The sequence below is a fragment of the Pteropus alecto genome, unplaced genomic scaffold (assembly GCF_000325575.1).
Source record: "Pteropus alecto unplaced genomic scaffold, ASM32557v1 scaffold177, whole genome shotgun sequence".
In the NCBI taxonomy this organism is placed as follows: Eukaryota; Metazoa; Chordata; class Mammalia; order Chiroptera; family Pteropodidae; genus Pteropus; species Pteropus alecto.
The window spans coordinates 7,484,891-7,510,339 of NW_006442207.1; the positions used below are offsets into that span (position 1 = coordinate 7,484,891).

General features: G+C 44.3%; 1 protein-coding gene and 1 non-coding gene across 5 annotated transcripts in view; one reads left to right on the forward strand and one right to left on the reverse strand.

Annotated features, from left to right (window-relative positions):
- Window positions 1-25,449, forward strand: part of XPNPEP1 (X-prolyl aminopeptidase 1) — a 47,245-nt gene that overhangs the window by 10,948 nt on the left and 10,848 nt on the right. For 2 of the 4 annotated variants that reach the window (XM_015596348.2, XM_025039134.1), the window contains exons 3-14: window positions 1,196-1,320; window positions 10,791-10,854; window positions 12,053-12,157; window positions 15,145-15,252; window positions 15,570-15,713; window positions 17,358-17,453; window positions 19,876-19,957; window positions 21,414-21,624; window positions 23,111-23,200; window positions 23,317-23,367; window positions 24,557-24,615; window positions 24,749-24,826. In XM_015596348.2, coding sequence (XP_015451834.1) covers window positions 1,196-1,320; window positions 10,791-10,854; window positions 12,053-12,157; window positions 15,145-15,252; window positions 15,570-15,713; window positions 17,358-17,453; window positions 19,876-19,957; window positions 21,414-21,624; window positions 23,111-23,200; window positions 23,317-23,367; window positions 24,557-24,615; window positions 24,749-24,826 — 1,213 coding nt within the window. The remainder of the gene's footprint in view (window positions 1-1,195; window positions 1,321-10,790; window positions 10,855-12,052; window positions 12,158-15,144; window positions 15,253-15,569; window positions 15,714-17,357; window positions 17,454-19,875; window positions 19,958-21,413; window positions 21,625-23,110; window positions 23,201-23,316; window positions 23,368-24,556; window positions 24,616-24,748; window positions 24,827-25,449) is intronic. The other 2 variants (XM_006920872.3, XM_015596349.2) reach the window with 2 other exon arrangements.
- LOC112470227 lies at window positions 19,630-19,748 on the reverse strand. The gene has a single exon (XR_003042883.1). It is a non-coding gene; the product is annotated as a 5S ribosomal RNA (ribosomal RNA).

Consider the following 25,449-nt stretch of genomic DNA (forward strand, 5'->3'; position numbering starts at 1 on the left):
TATAGCATGTAGTAAAATATGATTATCGTTCTGTAATTGGCTTTTCTTGAAGTTGTTTTGTTATTTTAGCTATGGGGCTCTAGCTGTGCTATAGTTTATCTTTTTATCTATCCATCTATCTAGTCATAAATTATAGCTATTATATAGTATGATTTATCAGAACTATTAATGCATATGAATATTTGTTGAGAAAAAAATTGTTTTTGAAGAACCAACTAATATGGTTTTAAAGTCAGCTTGCATCATCTATACCTTCATCACATAGAAGCAGTCTCTCTAGGAGGCAAAACTTTTTTAATTTCGACTACTTAGAAATTAGTAAAAGTTTAAGAATTTCTAATAGGATTGTATTTAATGTCCCTAACATTTTCTTTTTAATGATTTTCGTATTTCTGTTTTTATTTTGTATGTTTTAGAGCTGGAGTACCAGCTCTAGTTTTATGGGGATGATAGTCTCCTCTAGACTCCTGGGACTTCTTGGGGGCTCAGCTTAAACCCTGGACCTGCTCCACTCCCACCATGTTTTAGAGAAGAGAACACAGTGCTGAGGCCCCGATCCCCTTCTCCCTGAGGTCGTACACCCAGTTGGTAGCATGTATTTACTAGAACCATACAATGTAGACTTTTGACTTCTAGTGGACTGACCTTTCTACTCCAAATCTGTGGTTGGCTAGTTAGGAAAAATATAAAACGTACTTCTTTTAAAACAAACTTAAGCAGTAAAATACAAGAAAAAAAAAATCACTGCAAATCCTTCTGCCCAAAGGTAAGCACTAGTAACACTTTGGCGACGGGCCTTCTGTTTAATAAATTATGTGTTTCCCCCCTTTATTTTACTACTATAAACAAAGATAAACACCTGTGTCTTTGTGCACTTGTTTAATTATCTCCTTAGCATAAAATCCTATAAGTGAAAGAGGTGACCAATTGATTTGGAAATTAGTGTTAGAAGCTCAAATTTTCTTGCCACAGTGGCTATTCGGAAGTGATATTTAAGAACTGAACTGTAAACTTTAGAGTTTCTGGAAGCTTTGGTTTTGGTCTGGTGGTGGGGTGGTCAGTTTGATGGTGCATGTGGGAGTAGGGCAGAACATGGCAGGTGCTTTTCTAGAGCTCTCTTTGAGTTGTCATTGAGTAGTCATTGAGTCGCATGGGGCAGACTGGTTTTTTGGAACACACTTTCCTGTTGTTGCAGACGGCAGAATGCCTCCAAAGGTAACTTCAGAGCTGCTTCGGCAGCTGAGACAAGCCATGAAGAACTTGGAGTATGTGACAGAACCGATCCAGGCCTACATCATCCCGTCGGGGGATGCCCATCAGGTATTGAGTGGAGATGGGCCGGTGGTGGAACTCATCAGCCTGTCCTCTCATTTCATTTTTTTCCCCCCAGACCAAAAGTATTAATTGGATTCTAGTTGTCAACCCACAACTAAGCATGTCCTCCAGGGCTTGCCATAGGGGCCTGTGTCCAGTAGGGTCCCACTGAATGCCTGTTGGTTTGGTTCTTGCTTCCTTGTTTCCAGTGAATATAGCCAGCTTTCAATAAATTGTGGAAGAATTAGTGGACAAATGAAGGGTCAGAAATCTGGACTTTTCTGTTGCTGACACACTTTATCTGATCTCCTCTGTCACAACTTATCCTTAGCAGAATTGTCTCTCCTTCTTGCCTTCTCCCCTCCAGACTGTCCTGTCTTCTGGCATGGCCAGACAAGCAGCTGGACGGTTATCGTTATCTACCCTAGCAGGTTTTGGGGATAATTCTTAATATCACCATCTCCTCCCCCCGACCACTGCTTTTAATGGAAGCAACTCAGTAAATACTCAGTAAGTGCCCTTTATCTCTGAGAATACTAGTGACTTAAATGTGAGAGAGTTGGGTTTGGAGAGCTGGAGACCTCATGTTACCAGTCTGAAAGGCAGAAGGATGATGGGATTCTAGGATCTATTCTTTTAGGTCATTGTATCAGCAAATGTTTGCTTGCCTCTATGTGGTCATGGTACTTTAGGCTTACAAAGATAAATTTAAGATTGAATTCTTACCTTCACTGTGCATATGATTTAGTAGAAAGATGAGAAAATATATAAAGTGCTGTTTTTCCATAGAGTCTTCTATACGTGTATTTTTTATAGTCTTTGCTTGTGTGCAAGGCACTACCATGATACAAAGGTGAGAATGGTCCTGGTCTCAAGAAGCAAAATGGAGTTAAGATATGTATACACCTGTCTGTATTTCAAGGTGGATGGTGGTTCCCGTGGCTGGAGCACATTATGTAGCAGTTGGTTTGGTATCTTCTATAAGTCCCTGTATCAGTCAGGATTCTCCAGAGAGAACCAATAGGATATATGTATATAGATAGATAGATAGATAGATAGATAGATATCTCTCTAAATAAAGATTTATTGGGAGGGATTGGCTCACACAATATCAGCTCCCTTAGTTCTCAGATCTTCAGGTTTGGACTAGAACTGCACCAGTGGTTTTTCTGGTTCCCAGCTTGCAGATGGCACCAATGCGTAAGTCCCTGTCTGTATTGAAAACCCAGGAACTAGGAATGCTGATGTCCAAGGGCAGGAGCAGATGGATGTTTCAGCTTAAACAGGAGAGAGAAAATTTGCCTTTTCTCCACTTTTTTGTTCTATTCTGACCCTCAACGGCTTGGGCTTGGACGTTGTCCATGTGCACTGATTGGTGAGGGCAGTCTTTATTCGTCTACTGTCACAGATACACCCAGAAATAATGTTTTACCAGCTAGCTTCTGAGAATCCTTTAACCCAGTGAAGTTGACACATAAAATTAACCATCACAGTCCACTAGCACATGATTACGTAAAATTGGGTCTGTCCTCTAAAAGGGATCTATCTCACAGGCTGTCATGGAGCCCCAGTCAAAGACGCCTAATATTTCTACTTACCAGCGTACATTTCCGGGGAGGCTTCATTGAACGGAAAGATTTGACCTGTGAGTCTTGGATTAAAAGTCGACAGTTTCCGGTAAAGGGTGTGCTAGAAGCTTTGTAGTGTTGATATTTCCAATTTCAGTTTTGGAGTTAGGATACAATCTATATGTTTACTAGTAGAGGACATTCTTGTAGTCAAGCCATGTTTATCTCGCTATTCTTGGTCCTGGGTACTGTTCCTGAGCCAGCATTTTTTATCATCATAAAGCTGATTTGGGTCCAATACCCTTAATGATTTTAAAAAATTCTCTTTGACAGTAAATGGGGCCTAATATACACCTAAAGCAATTCTTTCTTAAACTTCAGGAATGGCAGTGTTTTCCAGTAATATCCTGAAAAAAACCAAAAAGTTAAGCTTGTTCTCTATATTAGCCGTTACTCTTATCACAAAAGTCACTGTTTAGGCTTCACAGATTTATATTCTTATACTCTCTCTGTCCTTTACTCCCTCTTCAACCCCTCCTCCACCATTTTTCTTTTATAACCTTTAACTGTCATTTCTATTGCTGTAACTTAGCCATCTGTTCTGTGAGGTGGGAGAAGCTGTGTTGTGTTTGTTTGGTACATGTTTCCTGACTGCCTGCTCAGGGCTAAGAGTTGTGGCAAACTCAGAGGGCAGGCCGTTAGCATATAGGTAAGTATATGGGCTCTGAAAACCGTCTGGGTTCAGATGCCGGATTTGTCACTTAATCAGCTGCTTGACCTCAGGCAAGTTACCTCATATTTCTAAGTGTCAGTTAAAGTCTCTGTGTCTCAGTTTCTTCATCTGCAAAAAGGGGATAGTGACACAACCACTTCATAGGGCTGTTGTTAGGATTAAATGAATTAATAGATACAAATGCTTAAAACGTGTCTGCCACCTGATGAGTCTCATCATATTAGCTGCTATTATTATTATTATTATTATTATTACTGTGATAGAGATGAAAGGGAAAAGATTAAAGAGTAGAAAAGCCACGGTCACAAATGCTAACACAGAATGTTAGGAAAAGACTAGATTAGCACTGTAAAGTAGAAATATGTGGGGCACATATGTAATTTAAAATACTCTCATAGCCATATTTAAAAAAGTAAAAAGAAACAGTGAAATTAATTTTAATAATATATTTTATTTACTCCATTATGTCCAAAATGTTGTCATTTTAACACATCGATATAAAAATTATTAATGAGATATTTTACATTCCTTTTTCTTACACTAAAGCTTTAAATCCATGTGTATTTTACATTTACAAAACATCTCAATTAGAATGTGAAATATCCATTTGAATGTGAAATATTTGATCCATATTTAGATTTTATAAAATTCACAGTTGAAAAAGTAGACTTACATACTCAAGTTGTTCGAAACATTAAAGTTGTCTAATAACTGAGCATCAGTTTTTAAATTTATATTTAAATTAATTAAAATGAAATAAAATGAAACATTCAGTTTCTCAGTCACTTTATTGACATTTCAAGTGCTCTGTAGCCACATGTGCTGGTGACTGTTGTAATGGACAGCACAGATTTAGATAAAGTATAGACTGAATTCATATGTCAGAAGGAATATGTTAAGCTGACAGGATCAAGGAAGGCTTCATGGAGGAAGTGTGTTTAAATTGGAATGTGAATAGGTAGAATTTAGGTACTTGGAGATAGGTACGAGCAAATCCATGGAAGCAGGAGAACATGAATAACCTTAAAGAAAGAAAAAAAGGGTCCTGGTCAAGGCCATTCATGAGCCACCCATGTCATGGGTGGCCTTGACCACCAGAGTCAGGAGTTTATGTTTTTGTTAGACAGTTAGAACCCATTGAGGGTCTTCGAACAACAGAGTGACATGATCAGTCAGAGGGAGCAGTGTTTAGTATGGATCAGAAAAGGGAGGCACTCAGAACTGAGAAACAGTTACTAGGAGGCCATTGCAGGATCCCAGCATTGGGGTACAGATGGCTTGGACCTGGGTGCTGGCTTTAGGAGCAGAAGAGAAGTGAAAGGTTTGGATGACAAGCAGAACACAAATTGAGTGTGGACCTTGCAGGTAGATGGCAGAGGGCATTGGGAAGTTTGGAACCCAAGAGCGTTTGTGATGGTGCCATCTACAGAAAGAAATGAGAAAGTCCCGAGTTCCTTGTTTTGGTTTCTGTGGAGAGATGGGGCATAGTTGGGGGAACTGCTAAGTGGATTCTGGCTCCTTGCCAGGACTGTGAGGACAAAGAGGAAGGGTTGGCTTTGTGTTTGACCTGCCACAGCAGCCTCTTCAGTAATAAGAGAGGATGCCGTTCTTTGTGGCTCTTGTTCCTAATTGTTTCATTTCAGGCTACATTCAGAGTTGATGGAATCTCAGGGGTGGGGAATGGAGGGTGTTGGAGAATGAAAGGGAATCATGAATTCTGTCCTTTGTGTATTCTCCAAAACACAAATACAGACATACAGACACCCACACACTGTTCTGTGTTAGAAGGGAAACGCACCCCAGATGCATAATTACACAAGGCCTTGGCACTGCCTTCAGGGTTCTGCTTCTCGCTGTCCTCTGCAACTCTAAGGTTTTTTTTTTTTTTTTTTTTATAAACTCTGAACAAGGGTTGTGATGTTAATGAATTTGGGCCCAGGGGGACTTTTAAAGTGAGCAGCTGTCCGTACTCTCTGGTAATCTGGATGTTTTCATGTACCATGTAAGTCAGATGTTGGGATTGGTGGGCACCACTGGTCCCAAACCAGGGGAATTATTGGTTGGAGCCGGAGCTGCATCAGCAGTCCCTTGTAGAAATCTGAATTCTTCATCTTCCCCATCCATAAGGTCCCATATTGCACTCTTGGGATCAGCTTAGTCAAAGGGTCATGTTCTGTCAGAGGTGACTCTGCCAACTGAGCTTTCGGCTGTGTTTATGGTTCCTCCTGGAAGACATGAATCAGATTTTCCTGAACTCTTTGGATGCTAATCCCATTTCTCCTGGAGTTGGCTTCCTGTTTTGTATTTCTTAAACAGACTCTCTCCTGAATAGGGGTAGCGATTTTTATTTCAGAGTGATTTTTATCCATTCTTTTAATTAGATTAATGCCAGCTGTGGTATGATGTCTTGAAGTTGCAGTGGCCTGGTACTGTGGCTTTATTTCTTGCTCATATAGCAGTCCAGAGTGGGTGTTCGTGGTTGGCGGGTGACTTTCTTCCACTAGGAAGAATAGCAGTTCAGGGATCCAGGTTCTTTCCATTCTGTGACGCCACCATTCCAGCTGGCAGAGGGGAAGGAGTATGGAGAGGGCACACCCATTGTTACCTGCTCTGACCAAGACATCACTTCACACCCACGTTTCATTGGTGAGAACTAGGCATATGACCTCACCTAGATGCGAGACGACTAGGAAATGAAGGCCTGGAGGGGAAGCCACTTTCTGACGAGTGTACACCAAGGAAGGGGCGTGAATCTGTGGACAGCTATTCATTTATCTATATACTTTGACTTGGTTTTATTTAAGGGAGAAGAAAATGCCAAAGACTGGATGTTACTTTGTTCTTTGGGGACAGGTAGCCCTTGTCTCCATCCATAGTCCAACCTCTGGGACTTCCTGCGGACACATAGCCATTTATTTATTCATTTGGTTTCATTTTTGTTGAGAACTTAGTATATCTGAGGCACTGTGCCAGACTCAGGCTTATGAGTGAAGGGTCAGGGAAGGGGAAAGATGTCACTGCAGTATGGACCCTAATAATTTTAATAGTTATGCTTATCTCACCAATCAGCCAACAACCTTGCTTATCCTATTCCATTTGCATTTGGCCACGTTGACTGCTCTTAAAATGCAGTTCTGCTCATGTCACCACCCCTTCTTGAACTTCTAGTCTCTCTCTAGAACTTGCAAGATAAAGTTCATGCCTCTTAGTGTGATCTTTGAGGTCCTTGACCATTGTCTTCAGTATGCCTTTCCAGGAATCTCTGCTGCCATACCCTTGAACTTTCTGCCCCAGCTGTCAGGCTAATTAGCTCTCTCCCTCTACAGACCTCTTTATTCTGGGCCATCTGGCATCTTTCCCCCTTCCTGGATGGCTTTCTGCTTCTCCTCACCTATTTATGGTGGCCCACATCAAACCTCTGAGTTTGGCCTGATGCATTCAATACAGATCTGAGCATCCTTGAAACTATAGCAAATAGTTCATTAGGACTAGTATTTCATGGATGTCTGCCTGTCTTTGCTGGCCAGATTGCCCACTCCAAGATATTTTTTATATTTTCTATAGAGTCTAGTGTATAGCCTGGTGTGTAGTTACAGGCTCTGCAGTTCATCAGAAGCTTAGCATGTGCTTATTGCGTTATGTCACACCTCAACCTTCCAAGGTGGGCATTTTTATCATTCCTGTTTTACAGGTGAAGACGTTGAGGCCAAGGTTTACCGAGCTACTAAGTAGGGGAGCCAGCCTTGAGCATAGATGTGATTGGGTGTGGGAGACATCTGTTACGTGGTGGATGAAGGTAGAGGTAAATGTGGGGCAGGCCATGTGTTTCTTGTTTCCTTGGAGTTTATAATCCAATTGTGCAGACCAGATGTACACAATCTCCATACAGAGTAAAAGGTTGTTTGGCAGTGTGGCAAGGCCATGGGCCTTTGAAAGTCAGACCTGAGCTCAGACCTTAGCTCTGCCACTTAAAGCAGTGGTTCTTTGGAGAAATAAGTAATTTACTTCTCTGAACTTTGTTTTTCATCTGTAAGTAGGGAGGATGATACCTTCCAGAGTTGTTCTTAGGATTAGAATTAGAGGAAATAGATATAGTTATTGGCCACTAGTGGGTGTTAGTAAATCTGAGCCGATGTTATTTGTTGTCACTCGAGGGAGGGCATGGATCAGTGCCAGCGTGGATGGTCCAGTAAAATTCAGAGATGTGGGAGATGTCGGAAGGTGGATGAGTCAGAAAGCTTTGTGAAAGATGGTGCATTTGGGCTGGATTTCGAGAGGTGGCTAGGGCTTTTTTTTTCCCCCATAGTTTACAGATGTGCTTTATTTGGCTGTGTATTATTTACATCGTTTGATTAGATGCCAACATTTTAAAACTGAGCGATCTCTCATGAACACTCATTTACCTTCTCCTGAAATATTGAAAGTTGGCAATCTGTGGCCTGCATTCCAGCATGAGAGGAATCAGATGAATAAGAAGGAGCTGCTGTCTCTAGAAAAATCACCCCTTGTCTTGCCTTACTTTTTCAGTTTACCTGCCTGTACCCCTAAGGCATTTGAGTTTGAAACTCTGGTTATAATCCTTTCTGTCCTTTTTCCTATTGGATAAGTATTCTTTTCCTTTTGCTGCTGTAACAAATTACCACGAACTTAGTGGTTTATAATAATACAGATTTGTTATCTTGTAGTTCTAGAAGTCTGGAGTCTAAAGTGGGTCAGCGTTTTGATAAGCTCACTCTGAATGTGTGTGAGGAGTGGATTGTAGGGGCAGTGGTCCAGGAAGAGATGATGGAGGCTTGGACTGAGTACTGGTGTTAGAGATGGAGTGATGTGGATGGTTTTGGAGAAAAGGCCAACAGCTCTGCTTCTGTGCCTTTTTCCTTACAGGCTATGGCTTTGGCTTATTTTAGACCTTATGCTGCTCTCTAGGGCGAATGTTCTGGGCTTTGCCAGCTTCAGGGCTTGGGGAAGAGTAGGAGGCCCGGGCCCATTGCTTATCTGGCTTCTGCTTAGTCTGTTGGTGTGGAGGTGACAGCTTAGGTAAGCGATGTCTTTCTGGCACGTTGACCAATGTAGGTCATGTCTAGACTTTCTTGCCCTAGACCTTATCATGACCCTAAACCAAACATATCCGCCTGCTGCTAATGTCACCTCCTTTTTGAGAAACCTTCCTTCTACCTTTGCTGACGAGCACCTCTAGGTGAACCCTTGTGGGTGCCCTGTCCCTACTCTCCAGCTTGCCGAGATAGGGATGGGGCATTCTTCAAAAATTGTGTCCCCGAGGGGAAGATGCCAGGCGGGCCAAAGTCAGCAGTACCTTCTCTCCTAGCCCTTTTCCATGTCCTCACTCTGTGTCATAGGTGGAGGAATCTCAAGCCAGGGAGCCTCCTTGTTTGTGGAGAGTACCACCATCTCTATGCCTTCCCCATTGTGCACTGTGATTTTTTTAGTACAGGAGTTATTTTTGTGAACTTAATTCCGCAGCCTCTTAGATGTCTTTTTACCATTCAGGGAGAAGAAATTAATAATATCTTTTCTGCTGCATATATGCAGTACTCTCCGGTTTCTGGCGAGTTGTTTTAAACATTAACTGTTCTTCACAACAGTCCTGGGAGAAGGGTGGGACCCCCTTCCACCCATTTTTGCCTTTTTTTTAGTCTTGCACCAATGATTACTGGGTTAATAGATAAATGAAGGTTCTGCAGTTCATAATGCTGGTGCCCATTTCTTTCTATATCCTTAGTGCGATCTGTTAAATACTCCTTTATATTTTGGGGGATAAAACATGTGTCTGCTATTGCATTTAGCCATCTGAAATGACTGTTTTAGAGATGAAGAACTGAGGCCAAAAGAGGTGATGAGACTTGTTGCGGACCACATAGCTAGGCTGCTAGAGGGCAGTTGTGGCCCAAAGCTTCTCCATCTTGCCATCATGATTCTCTCTGCTGGCCCATCTGGCTTCTCCGTGGGTAGTGGTCTTGTGGCTGGCTTGGTGAGAGGGACAGCTCTTACCCACACAGTAGAAGTGGAACACAGGTGCCCTTTTTTCCTTTACAGCATGTGACTGTTTAACATGCCATAGGGTCCAGCCAGAAGCCCCATTCTCTATCCTAAGCATCCTTAACCCTGCTAGGTACTTATCTCAGGAGAAACCTGCTAATGGTAGGAGGAGCAGCAGCTCTGGTCTCAAGCAGACCAAATCCTGGCCTTGCTATTGACCTGCCAGTGGGCAGGTTACTTAGAGTCTGTCTTTGAACCTCTGTTTTCTCATTTGCTATTGGTATTCCTTTTATCAGTCATAAGGATGAGGTAATATGTCATATAGGGCAGCATGGCATAGGGCTTCAGAGATTAGGCTGTAGAGCTGACTGCCCGAGTTCAAATCCTGCCTCTGCTTCTTGCCAGCTGTGTAACTTTGGGCAAACTACTTAACTTTCTGTGCCTCACTGGCTATTACCAGAAATTGCATAGTGTGGCCTCATACCCTCTGCCCAGGAATGAGAACTTACTTTTTTTCAGTCCCTAACCACCTTTCATTCAGAAGCATGGGGATTATCATCTGGGAAGGACCTGGATTTGTCTATGATGTTTTATTTTGCTAAAGTTTTCTGGGTTGGAGGAAGTGTTTCTCCTTTTTCCTTAGCAGGAAGGAGTAGGATCTGCGTGGGAGTGATTGGTGATACTACTTTGAAGGGGGACACAAACAGGAAGTTCAGAAACAAGTTAATACTTAATGAGATTTAAGTTAGAGAATTATTGGCACTTAAAACAGAAGTTCAGCCTTTTCAGAAAAATAACAGATGTCTAAATGTCAGTGGCAAGGAAGGGAGAAAGCTACTGGTTTGTTTTTTTGAGTAAGATCTCAACGAGGAAAGAGCAGTTTTAATCAGTTTCTCTTGACTTGCTTTGTGCTGCAGATGAGGAAATAGAGGTGAAAGGGAGCAACTCTTTTCGCCCTTAATTAATTAAGATCTTTTGCCCTGTGCGCTATTTTTTTTCTTTTCTAATGTTCAGCTAGCCTTTTCAGCTAGACTGCTCGTCCCTTGAAGGCTGGTGCCAAGGATACGCCAGCCTTTGTAGTCTCTGCTGGGCCTAGCACAGGGCTGAGCACGTGGAAAGCAATTGGCGCCAGCACGTGACTGATTGAGGTCCAATTTATTGTCCTTTTTGTTTTCCAGAGTGAGTACATTGCTCCTTGTGACTGTCGGCGGGCCTTCGTCTCTGGATTCGATGGCTCTGCAGGTGAGTCACTAAATTCTCTCTGTTCTTGTGCTTTTGTTTGCCTCCTAAAAATAATTGGAACGAGTTTCAGCCTGTGATATAGAACCAAAAAGAAAATGCAAACCAGACATTCTTCACTGAGCCCCTACAGAAAGGTATGAGTTCCCAGCATCCTCTAGCTCCCTAAGGTCACCTTTTAGTGACCCTTTTTTCTATGCCTTTACTTGTAAAGTTTTAAAAAAATTTTATTTAAAGAATGTTTTTGAACTTTCTAGTGAATATAACATAAATACAGAAAATTATATCAATTAAACTGAATATGTACTTGTGCAGCTAGCACTCCAGATAAGTAATGAGACATAACTCCCCGTACTCCCACTTTAGCTTACTGGTCCTGCTTAATTCTCCAAGTGCTTGACTTTTGGTTTCCCTGTTTTCACTTTGGGCTTAAATAACAGTGGTTAATGTTGAGCCGCGTTGGTGCCCTGCCCTAACTTTTCCAAGGCCGCCGTGCCCTTTAGTGTTAGGGCGGGTTATCCCCTTCAGACTCACGTCCCTTTAGCTAGCTAGAACTGGCGAGAGCTCCTCTCTCCATGTGGTTAGCCCACTGCTTCCTTCTGTGTAAGTGCTTGTGTTGCTTGGCACTTAGGATTGGGTTTGGCTGACACCTCTTTGGAAAGCCCTGAGTTCTGCCAGGCCTGTAGGAACTGAGGGCAGGTAGAGATGGGAGGCATAAACTCCCACTGAGTCATCACGAACACTCGCAGGATCCTCTTGGTCTCTGTTGGGAAACGCGAAACACTCCTTTGGGTTTCTGGTGGAGCAGATCGCTGTGATCACACACAGGAACCATTTCTGCCTCAGTCTTGTTAATTATGAGGCCATTTTGGCCTTGGATCCACAGTCTTCTTTTCATCTTGCCTGGACTCATGCTGCTCAGGTTGGGTCCTTTCTGTGCAGGAACTAGTACCCAGGCAGCCAGGGCTGCTCAGGACCGTGTCTTTCAGAGCCTGGCCCACGGCTGCTTCTCTGTGGCATTGTCTTCTCTTGCCTGGAGGTTTCCCTGGAGCCAAAGCCCGATCTGCCCCACTAGCATGGTGCTGGGCGGCTGGGCCTCTCGGGAGCTGGTGCCTCTCACCATGCTTGCCCATCTGCTGTCAAGTTGTGCAGCTTCTGGGTGGTCAGAAAATTAGCTCGTTTTTTTGCTCCCTTGCTCCAGGCACAGCCATCATCACAGAAGAGCATGCAGCCATGTGGACCGACGGGCGCTACTTTCTCCAGGCTGCCAAGCAGATGGACAGCAACTGGACGCTTATGAAGATGGGTGCGTAGAGGCATGACCATTCCCAGCCTTAGTTGGCCAGCTCTCAGAAGGGACCCTAGGGCTCCTCAGCACTCCTGATATGAACCCTTTTTAGAATTGAAGGTGTCTTGGTCTACTCAGGTTGCCATAATAAAATATCATAAACGTGGTGGCTTAAACAACAGAAATTTGTTTTCTCAGTTCTGGAGGGTGGAGGTTTGAGATCAGATGCCAGTGTGCTCAAGTTCTGGTGAGAGCTCTCTTCCTGGCTTGCAGACGGCCATCTTCTCACTCCTTACATGGCTAGAGCTCTCTTAGAGCTCTCCTCCTCTTAGAAGGCCACCAGTCCTGTCGGATTAGAACTCCGCCTTTATGACTTCATTTAACCTTATTACTTCCTAAAACTCCTATCTTCAGATACAGTCATACTGGCGGTTAGGGCTTCAGCACATCAATTTTGAGGGGACACAGTCCAGTTCATGGCATGAGGAAAACCAAGAAAATAGCTTCCTTATATATACTTACCATTGTGCATTCAGTTTTAGAAGGTCCTGGTTCAGGATACTCATTTTAATGAGGGAAAACAGAGGACCAGAGAGGACAGTTATTTGCTGCAGATCATATCACATGCCATGCATTTGACTCATGCACTGGAGGCCTTTCCCCTGCTCTCTGCTGCTTCATGATTCAGAGTAAGATAGAGATAAGGGGCCATTGGCAGTAGAGGCTAGGATGCTCTTCCCCTGAGGATCTTGGACTCGCTTCTGGCACCTCAGCTTTGGAGAAGAGCACAGGATGGGAGAACTTCCTTGGGCAAGTTAGTCCACTTTCAGTGCTTTTGTTTCCTCGTCTGTAAAATGGGATAATAAGAGTAAGTACCACATAAATTGGTGAGAATTAAAGAAGCAATATATGGAAAGTATAGAGCTCAGTGTTTATCAGAAAATAATTATTTGTGTGTACTCTCATTTTTCATTTAATTTTGTGCTGTGTGTATTTCTCCTTGTCATTAAAATAGTCTTTAGGAACATGGCTTTCGTGGTTGTACAAAGGTCTCTTTCTCCGGAAGTTTGAACTTGGAGAGTAGAAGATAAGGAGGGAAAAGAGGCTACCAGAGCTGAGTGAGGAAGGGACGAGGCACAAAACTGATATTTCTTGTTTGTTGTAGGAGGAAATGAGGAAGCAGGTTGTCACCAGACTCATAGTTATGGAACAGAGGCTGTTGACACTTAGTTGAATTGAGTTGAGTTGACACCAAGATCTAAGCAGCTAGCATACTGAAGTATGTGTGTTTGTGTGCATGCTCGTGTGTGTACATGTATGTCACATACTCTCCATACACACATATGTGTGTTGTTTATCTTAGGGAGGCTTTAGGAACATTTTTGTCCTGGCAGTAGATTTATTGCCGAAGTTATTCTCCCTCTCCTCCTCCCCCTTCCCTCCCCCACACTCACACGCGTGTGTGCACATGCACAGGCATTTGGAAACTGTGGGGCTGTTATAAATGGACAAGCTGCTAGGCCTGTAAACTTTTTAATTACATGCCTCTGTTAATGGCTCCTATATTCTTAATATGTATGTATATTTGCTTATATGTTAGATATATTTGCTAGCGTCCATCTGTATTTCAGATATGAGCAAAGATTAGTTTATTTTTTAGAAAAATAACGCAAATAGAAATTCTAATATTTTCTGCTTGCACCCCAGTGGGTCACTTAGTGTCCTCCTGAGGTGTGGACATCCCTTTAGGGCTCAGAACTCCAGCTGTTAGGGGTCAGAGTGTCAGAGGAACTATATTGTCTGCCTTTTCCTTAAAGTGGGTGTGTGGCGGCCTGAGGGATGAGTCCTCCTCTCTTCTAAGCCCTCTCCTTGAGACTTCTCTTCCCTAAGCCCACCTTTCCTCAGGCATCTCTCCTGTATTGGGAGATTCTGGTGGGTTTGGTTGGTAAGTGATTCATCCCTGGGGCTTTGCCAAATATCTGCCTGTTAGGAGATGACCTGACTTCATCCTGTGAAAGTTATATTAGGGGCATTAAAGAAACTTCATTAATAAGGGGCTTGTTTAGTATTTTGAAAAAAAGGGAAGAATCAAATAGCAAAATAACAACTTAGTGCCAGCTTCTAGGCATTTTTTTAGAACTGAGATTCGCGAGCTCACTTCCTTATAAACCTTTGAACTTCCCTTCAGTGGTTATGTGGTTATCAGTACTCAGTAGAGAAAATAGTAAAGATAAGTACTGTTTTGGAATGTCTGAACATTCACTCTAAACATATATTTAACCAAAATGTTAATTGCTTAGCAAAGATCTGATTTAAAAAGTATATATCCCAAACACGGAAGATACGGCTTGGATTAAAGAATAACTGGAATATCAAAAATAACTTTATTTCCTTTCTTGAAACTTATTTGGTGTCTTAGGACTAGCCTCTTAGAAACAGAAAGGGCTGTTTCCTTTTGGGAGATGGGAAGCCCAGGCAGCCATGTTGAAGACAGTGATGGCAGTTCTTGTATGTCCTTCTTGTAACCTCTGGGGAGATTTTTTTTGCTGCTGAGGCTCGTGTTCAGCCTTCGAGTCAGCCCCAGGTGTGGGGTGGGTGCTTCTGTCTGCAGCGCTGCCCTCCAGATGAGGGGAAGGCACTGCGGCATGCGTTCCCCTGTTCTCATCAGGTGACCAAGAATGGTGAAGTGGCTGAAGGCTGATGAGATGATCTTCGTGATGATACCATGTACCTTTGTTGCAGTGATTCCTAGGGTGCCATTTTTACCAGAGGTCTAATAGAAATTCTGCTTTTTTCTTTCCTGTCTCACCCTTATCTTATGCTTTCCTTGATTATCATCTTACATTTCTCATAGCCCTCCAGAGGTAAGGGAGGTTGAGATTTTCCAGGTCCTGCCAATCTACCTTAAGATGCTTACTAACAACCTTGCTATCATGACGTTGGTGAATTGCATCCTTCTGGATAGGACAGTGAGCTCAGGCCCACTGGGAACTGTTTCCCACCAGTTCGTCCCTCCGTAGGTCTGAAAGACACACCAACCCAGGAAGACTGGCTGGTGAGTGTACTTCCTGAAGGATCCAAGGTTGGTGTGGACCCACTGATCATTCCTACAGGTGAGCGAGCTCGGCCCTTCGAGCTTGGGCGAGAAAGTAGGTTCTAGGTGCCTTTCTATCCTTGTTTGCTTGTGGTCTGTGGGACATTTATGGGCTCAGCATGACTCGATGCCACAGTGAAGGTCAAGCAAGGTAAGGAGGTGAATTCCAGCATAGAGGTGGGGAGGCCACTGGTGGCGAAGATGTCTTTTTACAGGTTCTCACCCACATATGGGGGCCACAGGAGGGTCACCTCTTAGAGGGCGCCAGGCTCCCACAGCCCTGTTGCCTGTTGTGGGCATTCAGTTCATGGCTGACCGATGCGTGTTTCTCCTCAGATTACTGGAAGAAGATGGCCAAGGTTCTGAGAAGCGCTGGCCACCACCTCATTCCTGTCAAGGAGAACCTTGTGGACAAGATCTGGACAGACCGTCCCGAGCGGCCCTGCAAGCCCCTCCTTACTCTGGGTCTGGACTACACAGGTGAGAACTGTGGCCATGCCCAGTAGTACCTCCAGCCATCGTCCCCTCCACCTGTCGCCATTGTCTCCATCCGAGTCCTCTGAATCCAAGTCACGCTTGAGCTGATGGGAGGATTTTGCCCTACCCTGGCACGGTGGGGGCATTTGGTGAAAGCAGGGGCTTTTTTCATTTCCACAGTTGCCACCTACTTGCCACTTACTTTGGCAGAGTTAACTCTTGGAGAGCTCTTCTGGGCAGACTTTCGGTGCTGCTAAGATGGCTTTTTTACTGCTCAGTTGCTAACTGCCCCTTTGACGTGTCTGATATTGGAAACAGAGCCTAGAGATTTCTAGGTGCCATTTCCTTTTCTTCTTCCAGCATTTGTAGGCTTACCTTGCTAGGTCCCCTGCCCTCTCATACCTTCCACTCTAGAGGCTTCGGGGTGGAGGTGCGTTCCTTCGGATAGAGGTGGGCGAGGAGCAAGTTTTGTGAACGATTTGTGGGAGATGAAAGTGTGGATTTATGGGACAGTGAGGGCGTGCAGAGGGAAAGGCCTGGGAGGTGGGGCTGCTGTAGAAACCGAAGAGGAGAGGTGGATGGGGGATGTCTGGAATGTAGGCAGATTGCCCAGAGGGGTCCTGGGAAGAAAGCATTACAGCCCAGACTCTCCGCCAAGTTTTAAATAGCATTCCTGAGCCGAGCTTCAAAGCAGCATTTGGTTATGGGGGCAGTCCCCAGCTTGTTTTCCTTGTGACACGCTCTGACGGTATGGCAGATTGTGGGGGCTGGGTTCAGTGTGTGGCCCAGGGTCAGCTAAACATTTTCTGTCTGCGTGTCTTGAATTTTTTTTTAAACTGAAGCAGAGGCTCTGACTTATTGCTCGTAGAGGGGAGAGTAAATGTTGCTGGTAAGATTTATGTTCAGCCAACATTTGAGTGCCCACTATGTGTGGGACACTGTGCTAGGTGCTGGGTGAATAAGACAGATGCCTGCCCTGTTTACAGATGTCTGTAACCTGAGTTACAAAAGCTGTTTCTTGGAGAGTGGTGGTGGTGGGCTACAATTTCATCCTGGGGAGCAGCAGGAGGTCTTGGCTGTGTCTGATAGGGCAAGTGTAATTTGGAAGTGGTAGTCACAGGGAGTCAGGCCGTAGGGAATCGCACTGGAAGGCGAGTCTCACTGCTCCGGGAATGTAAGGTGGCAGGTGATACCCCCGACCTCTAAGACTGGGTACATTCTCTTTGTAGGGCAGTGTGTGCTCAGAGCTCCCCGGGCTGCTGCTTTCACATCAGTTTTTATACTGTGCTGTAACAATTGCTGGTTTTGGTTTGATTGCCTGTCTTCCTTTCTAGATTGTAGGCCCCATGAGAGCAGGGACTGGGTGTTACTCAAAGATGTAACCACAGTGACCAGCACTGTGGCTGGCAGCATTATGCTTGGGAAGTCTAGATGTTTCATAGACATTTGTTGGATGAACAAATGAATCAGTTTCGCTGGTGACGTAATCAGGGCTCTTGATAGCTGGCTTCAACAGAGTCACACCTCTTGTGTAGGGCTTAATTCCAGGCCTTCTGTCTGCTCAGGCAACACGTGCTGGTTAAGAATGTTTGGGACACAGGTCCCTGGGACCAGAGGCGGATTTGCAAGTTCGTATGTTTTTTGCAGGTATTTCCTGGAAGGACAAGGTTGCAGACCTTCGGTTGAAAATGGCTGAGAGGAACATCTTGTGGTTTGTGGTCACCGCCCTGGATGAGATTGCGTGTGAGTGCTTTGATTTCACTATTTGGGCACATTACCCAGCCTCTCCTTTGGTTCTCTGGGAATCTGTGTGTTCATGCTATTCAGCTTTCTGAGTAGCCAGGGAATACACAAATGACTATGTCACCAAGTGGTTATACGATATGATATGCCAGGTAGGATGGAGAAAGAATTATAGGGAGTGGGGGAGAGGAATGTAGCCTGGCCCTGAGTAGTGTTAGACAGCCAGAGGCTGGTGTTAAATCTATGGTGATTTCACCTCTGGCTGGTCTCTCCAGGACTATGACATCTCTGTGGAAGACATCTTTTGTGTCTGCAAGCATTCGTGTTTCTCTGTAGGTGTAGAAGTGGGATCATAGGAGACATTTTTTTCTTTCTATACTTTTCTTGTGGTTCCCCAATTTCTTCACAGTGAGAATATTCTAGAAATACTTCAGAAAACTTAGAAATATTTCTAGAATATTCTCACTGTGAAGGTTTCACCAAGCCTTTTGATACAATAGCAGTTTCTCAATTTTCAGACCTTAAACCACCCTTTGTTATAGTCTAGAATTTGAAGGAATCTGGTTGAACCTTCCTGTCCTGTCTCCTGTTTTCTGACTAGATTTGACCCAGGGTCACTGAGAAAAGGCACTGCCTTATCTTTTTATTTTCTCACCAGAGAAAGAAACACTACTACATAGTGTCCTATCTTTCCAAACCACCAGTCTCCAGACTTTGTCAAGTGTATCAGTGATTTACATCCCTAATTAACTTAATAATCTCAGCATGCGAGAAAATAACATATAAAGCAAATTTCTCCCCTTGATTACTAAAAAAACACATTGCCATGTGGGAAACCTGGAAAACGCAAAGTAGAAAAAAGAAAAAAATCACCTATCATCTGTTACCCAGATACAATCACTGTTAATATTCTGTGCATAGGTAAATTCGTAGCTTGTTTTTCAATCTATCAGTATACTCTAAGCATATAAGCATGATTTTTAGTGATTATTAGATATCCCATCATATGGTTGGTTATATTATAATTTACTTAACCATTCCCCTAAGAATGACCTTTGGTTATTTCCAGTTTTTCCACAATTCCATTATTATACTGTCATCAAAATCTTGGTGTATCAGAATTGGTGTCATAGTTTTTGATAGTTTTCTTTCTAGATCTGGTTGGCTTTTAGGGGTGGTTATTTTGGGTTACAGGATATGCACGTGGTTGGGCTTTGACCTGTCTTGCTACTTAACTGCCAGGAAGGTTGTACAGTGGTTTATGAATACACCCATGGTGCCACACCCTTGCCAGCCCCAGGTGCTCTTTTATTTGTTAAGAGTTTGTTTAGTCTGGTAGATGAAATACGTTGCCTCCTTGCTTTACTTTGAGAAGCTATTATTTTAAAATAGAGGCAGTACTTTTTACACCTGGGGCTTTAAGTGCAGGGATCCTCAGGAGAGAAAGCCTTAGACAGCTGGAAGCCCTGGGGTCAGAGCTGTGCTCTCTGCTGGTCCCTCTCCTTTCTCAAACGTCAGTCACCAAACCCTCTGACACTGGCTGTAGGCAGGTCCTGGGCCCAGTCCTGGTAGCACAGCTGACCCTGGGGTGAGCCCGCAGGCTCAGGTTTCATTCAGGGCCTCTCTGACTCACTGCTTTTGTTCCTCTCCTAAAAAGTTCCGCCTCCATGGGGCTGTTGACCCTGCCTGGAGGGCCTCATTTGTCCTCTCTCGTGGGTGGGTCTCAGTTTTTCTTCCCTAGGTAGTTTGCCTCGGAAAGGAAAGGAGATAGTGCTTGGCTCCTTCCCCATTATTTGGGAGTGCCAGAGGTTTTTCTGCGGCAAGGCCAGGCTGGCAGGTCACCACCAGGCGGACCATTTCAACTCTTTGTTTGGAGGGTATTTCTCATGTTTTCTGACCAATAACTCCTCCATTCCCTTCTCGGGACGGTGAGATGGCGGCATAAGAAACAGTTCTGGTGCCATCGTCTGGTGGACATGAGCAACTGCACCTCAGAGATGGAACCCGGAAGTACGATTCCTTGCCTTTCGATTGCAGAATTTTTTTTTTTTAAATACCTACAGCACCTGGTCTTCCTAGGTGTTCTCCCATCCAAGTTCTAACCAGACCCAACCCTGCTTACCTTCCGAGATCAGACGACTTGCCTTTTGATTGCAGAATTTTTTTTTTTTTTAAATACCTACAGCACCTGGTCTTCCTAGGTGGTCTCCCATCCAAGTACTAACCAGGCCCAACCCTGCTTACCTTCCGAGATCAGACGAGATTGGGCACGTTCAGGGTGGCATGGCCGTAGACTGGTTCCTTGCCTTTTGAGAAAGGCCACTGAATCCTTCCGTAGCAAGTTGAAGCTCTTCCCTCCCCTGCAAGCCACCCCTGAAATCTCAAGTCAGCAGGTGACAGGGACTCTTTTTCTTTTTTTTAGGGCTGTTCAATCTCCGAGGATCAGATGTGGAGCACAATCCAGTATTTTTCTCCTACGCAGTCATAGGACTAGAGACGATCATGTGAGTGTTTGTCTCACACCTGAAAGTTCTTCCTCACAGCTACTTGGAGCCCTGTGTCCCCTTTCTTGTCCAGGCCCAGCAGTCACTGTTTGACATTCCACCGATCTGCTGCTTTTCTCCTGCTCTTCCCTTTCTTGCTTTCCCCGCCTCTCCCTTCTCGTCTAAATGCCTCTAACAGTAGGCATTTATTTATATCCTTCCTCAACCCAAATGATTTGAAATTTATGAAAGTCTTTATAGTACTATGAGATAAAAGAATAAGTAGGTGAGGACTTCAGAACAAAACCGAGTGAGGTTTAGGTTTTACCCCAAGTTTTCTAGCAGCCATTGCAAAGGGTGTGTAGGCTCAGTTACAAGTTATACAATCCAACTCCATGATGCAAATAAACCAGTCATTTTGAAGGTCAAAAATGGCACAGGAAAACCCCTGAGTCACACCTTATCCAGCTTGTCTTTTAAAGTGTTGCTTGTGGCCTTCGCGCTATTGCTCTTCTTTTTAGATGGCTTTTTGCATTCAGACCACACATTTATTGAGTGCCTGTTATGTGCTAGGGTCTCTGTTGGGTGCTAGGGTGAATGAGACAGACAGGGGCCCAGGTCAGAGTTGGGAAATGAGTGTCTGCTTGGGGGATTTAGGCACAAAAGTGGTGACTAACTTGTCAGTAGGACAGGTATGGGTGTCATAGGAGGGGCCTGACCTAGACTTGGGGGTCAAGGAGACTATTGAGGAAAGCAAGTATTGAAGCAGAGATTAAGGGTCCACATGAGTTGGCTAGGTGAATGGGGGGCAAGGGGAATGGTGATCGAAGCAGAGGAAACAGCATTTCAGAGGCTCTGGGCAGGAGAGAGCACCGTGTGTGTGGAGGACCTGGAGTGTGGGTCAGTGAGCTTGGAACGTAGAATGTGATGCCAGAAGGTGAGCAGAGCCCGTATCAAAGAAGGCTTTGTGAGCCAAGTTCAGGAGCTTGGGCTCTTATCCTGAAGATACTGGGGAGCTATTGAATGAGATCTTCACAGGGAGCCATATATTGAGGCTTGTAAATCATAAGGAGTATTATGTCTATGAAAAATAGCATGCTTAGGGGAGACTGGAAGCAGGTAGATCAGTTAGGAAGCTGTGACTGTCATCCAGCTGAGAGATGGCAGTGGCCTGAACCAGGACAGTGCCTGGGCCAGGCTGCAGGTAAAGCTGGACAGATTTGAGGGAGATTTAGGCTGTTGGTCCAAAGACCTTAATTTAGGAGGGAAGGAGCGGCACGGGGAATTGGGTGGATGCTGACAATATACACAGGGACAGGGAACAGTTCGTAGAGCAGGATTTGCGAATGGAATGAGAGGAAGGAAAAGCTGCTTGGTTTTGATTACCAAAGGTTAGAGCCCGTTGTGTGTGTTGGGGTCTTTTTTCTTATTGACGAACCTTCCTTTTTCTGTCACCTCACCTCTGGCCCCTCTGCAGGCTCTTCATTGACGGTGACCGCATAGATGCCCCCAGTGTAAAGGAGCACCTGCTTCTTGACTTGGGGCTGGAAGCTGAATATAGAATCCAGGTGCTTCCCTACAAGTCCATTCTGAGCGAGCTCAGGGTTCTATGCACCAACCTCTCCCCGAGGGAGAAGGTGTGGGTCAGCGACAAGGCCAGCTATGCTGTGAGCGAGGCCATCCCCAAGGTTGGTAGCCCCACTGAAGCCCACCTAAACCCTGCCACACTCCAACTGCCAGGCCCTTCCCAGTTCTGGCGTCGTGTGACTTTGTCTTTGAAGCAGAGATCGTTCAGGCCGATCTCCAGGACTGGCTGTTGGGTCCGAGGTCTCATCTTCCTGGATGAGCCCTTTGGGCTGGAGCCGTGTTGAGAAGCTGAGGGCCCTGGGAACCCATTGAGTCCTGTGTTTTTCAGAGTATGGCACGAGAGATGACTTTAGATTTCTTTAAATGTATCTGTTTTAAAACTGTTTTAGCATATACTAGAAAAAAAATATAGTATGTGAGATCATGATAATATAAAAATGATTTCTTGAGACAAAGTTGAGTTTAATGAATTAAGTTGATTTAAAGATAGTCTGAAGGAAAGTGTTAAGGAAATGAGAGTCGGGGGGTAGTAGCCAGGATGAGAGCTGCGCACGTGGTATGCGAGTGCCTGGAGCTTGGGAAACGCGACTCCTCCAGCCCCACAGCATTTTATAGATGAGGAGACCTGAGGCCCAGGGAGGCTTCTGGAGTTGGGGATTTGTCAGATCAAATAATAGCGATAACCTTGTCCTGACCAAGCTGCAGCTGGGTGGCGCCTGGCAGCTGGTACCTGTCGCCTCAGTTTTCCTTAGGGCCCGGGGCAGGACTGAAATCCAAGCCACCTTAAACATCACCTTTTTGACTGCCCTGCCCTTGGCCTTTGACAAGCCCCACGATGTTCTCTCTTCATTGAGCTGTGGGCCTTCCTGAGTGTGACACTGTGAGACTCAGTTACTCAGAGCTTCCCTTCCTTGACTTAAGTGGGGATCACATCTGCCTTCTCTGTTCCACGAGGGGCATGCATGTGAGAGAGAGGATAAAGAGAGCGGAGGCAGCGAATGCCCCTTGAGAAGCTCTGCGCAAGTGTGAGGTGGTACTAAGTCCCCTCTCCCTGGAACACAGGCCGGATTCTAACTGGTTCTCAGAGTGGGAAGGGTTTTCCCAGTTGTAAGATCAGACCATGAATAGTGGCTGATGTGTGGTCCCTGAGCAAGAAAGAGGAAGGAGCAGGAACCTGCCCTCATCAGTCATGTGTGTCCCCAGACATTGGGGAAGAGCCTCTATTGTGCAGCAATAAAGGGGTTATTTCAGTCCTAATGAACTCTGACCACAACCATGGAGGTTTGAAAAGCAATATCTTGCTGATGGCCGGCAGCCAGCAGTCTTAAAGAGTTGAGCGGGTGGGGGATGTAAGAAAAATACCTTGTGTGAAGTATTTTATCTTTTTTGGATGAGCTCAAGCCCCTTTTGTCATGTTCAGAGTCATCAACCAAAAAGCACTATAGGGGATGGCCAGCTGGGTGGGTCCCGAGTGGGAGCTCTTCAAATGATTTGCCTTAAGTGGGGTACTGGGTGAGGGGTGACTGCCTTGCTCTTAGGTGAGGAGAGCCAGGCTCTGTTGTTCGTACTCTTGACTTTTGCCCCTAGGAACATCGCTGCTGTATGCCTTACACCCCCATCTGCATTGCCAAAGCCGTGAAGAATTCCGCTGAATCAGAAGGCATGAGGCGAGCTCATGTGAGTAAAACAGCTTGTGCAAAGGAGGGGATGTTTGGTGGTCAGAAGGCTGGGCTCTGGATCTGCCCATTTGATTTTAAATAGTAACTTTAAAAATGTCTCCATTGTTTGCACAGATTAAAGATGCTGTTGCCCTCTGTGAACTCTTTAACTGGCTGGAGAAAGAGGTTGGTTCTTAGTCTTTGTTTAACATGTGGATATAGATTGTTCAGATGCTAACCGTGATTCTGATGTGATTCTAACCGTGGCACCTTCCATGCTCTGGTGACCATGACGTCTAAGATCTTAATCTGATTTTAGTGCTGTGTTTTACAAGTTCTTTCTGGGAATTTGTTGTGTATGTATTTAAAAATTCTTTAATTGTAGAAAATAGTAACAAGGATGAAAAAAGAAATTTCTTACCAGAGTGGATCCTTTTTGGGTTAAGGAATTATCTCGTAACCAAGTGGAATTTAATTATAAGGAAAAACAACTCTCATGATAATATAAGCAAACTGATTATATTAAGAGAAAAAGATCTTTATGTGCATTTTGAACTTTAAGCCATTAAACTTTTTGTATTAAACACGCTTGGCCATTAGTTTCCTGCCTTTCACTCCCTGGAGTTGACAGGAGGGTGATTTCTTTGTGCTCTTATTACCTAATGTCATATTCCCTTTAAATATTAAATTAAAAATTTTAAAGCGGCTTAAATTGGGAAAAACATATCACCCTTATTTCTACCAGTATAACTATTCCCCCCCAAACTCCGACTTCTATTCATTTTTCCAGTATAAATCGTTTTTACATGTCTCTCAGTGTATAGATAGGATTTTGTATTTTGTTTATTTTATTTGCTTAGTATCGTAGTGTAAGCATTTTCCATGTACTTTGAGGCTTAAAAAAATGATCTAAATGGAGACTGCATTTAGTGGCTAGACTGATTTATTTACCCTTTCCTAATATTTTCAAAGGTTTACGTTTTTAATTTTTTTGTTATTATCAATAACCCTGTAATAATATCATTGCATTTATCTTTATTATTTATTTAGGATGACTTTCTTAGGATGATATCCTAAGGGGAAGCTTTTGAAGTTTTACTTGGTGTTAAGTTTGGGGAAGTTTCAGGATATAATACTGAGGTAAAGGAGTCGAGTAAAAAACTAAACAGATAGAAATGCGTCTACTTTAAGATAGATTTGGTGAAAGCCTTTGGGAATTCCTTCCTTGTTAAAGATGAGACATAAGCTGTGTCCTATAGATTGGACAGTTGAGACATGAGAATTGAGGAAAAGTAAGCTTTTAGTGTACCCAGTTTAATATGTAGGAAACACATGAATCATCACACCAGGTGGTTAAAAGCAACTTCCTTGTTAGGTGCCCAAGGGTGGCGTGACAGAGATCTCAGCTGCTGACAAAGCTGAAGAATTTCGCAGGTAAGGGTCTGTCAGGGGGCCCGTGAACCTTGTGCTCATTTCCTTGCTGAATTAAGTGAGATTGGGAGGGCCCTGAATCTCGGCACATTAAAACCCTTTAAGCCACTCTGCTCCGTGTGTCTTTCTGTTCCAGGCAACAGGCTGACTTTGTGGACCTGAGCTTCCCAACGATTTCCAGTACGGGACCCAACGGCGCCATCATTCACTACGCGTAAGGCCTGTGGAGGAGCACGCTGCCTGGCTTTGCTGCTGCTTCTGCACAGGAGCCTGAGCAGGGGAGAGGCATAATTTCCCAGGGGCCCCAGTGCCCACTTCCATCTGTCTGTTGACAGTGTTCTCATATGGGAACTGAGACCTTTAAGGTCCCATTTTCTCCAAATCTCCAAGCCTCTGCCTTTTGGGAGCTTCCTCTTAGGCTCAGATGTATGGCGTTGACATTCTCCACGATGTTGTCAAATGGTTGTCCTTTCCTCCTTTCTGAGGCTGCAGGAGCTCTATTCATAGCCCTTGAATCTTCATTATTAGAGTTTTTTAGTGTATTTCCTGATAATGGCAGCCTTATTGATGTGCTAGTCCAAAAATCCATCCCTTAAAAACTTATCACTAGGTTGTGGAGCTCCCTCTTATGAGTAGGGAGATAATAGCACCCTCTCTTTCCTCCAGAAGGGCTTGAAGCCTGGCACCCCAGCTGATGGGGCTTTTTCTCAGATAACCTGCAGGAGCCCATGGCCCACAGAGCTGAGTATCCCTGCACTGAGACAAGAGGGCTGTTCATAGGTTTAGGACTGATGGATCTGCCTGTGGAGATGGTGGAAAACAGAACTGGCTTGGCCA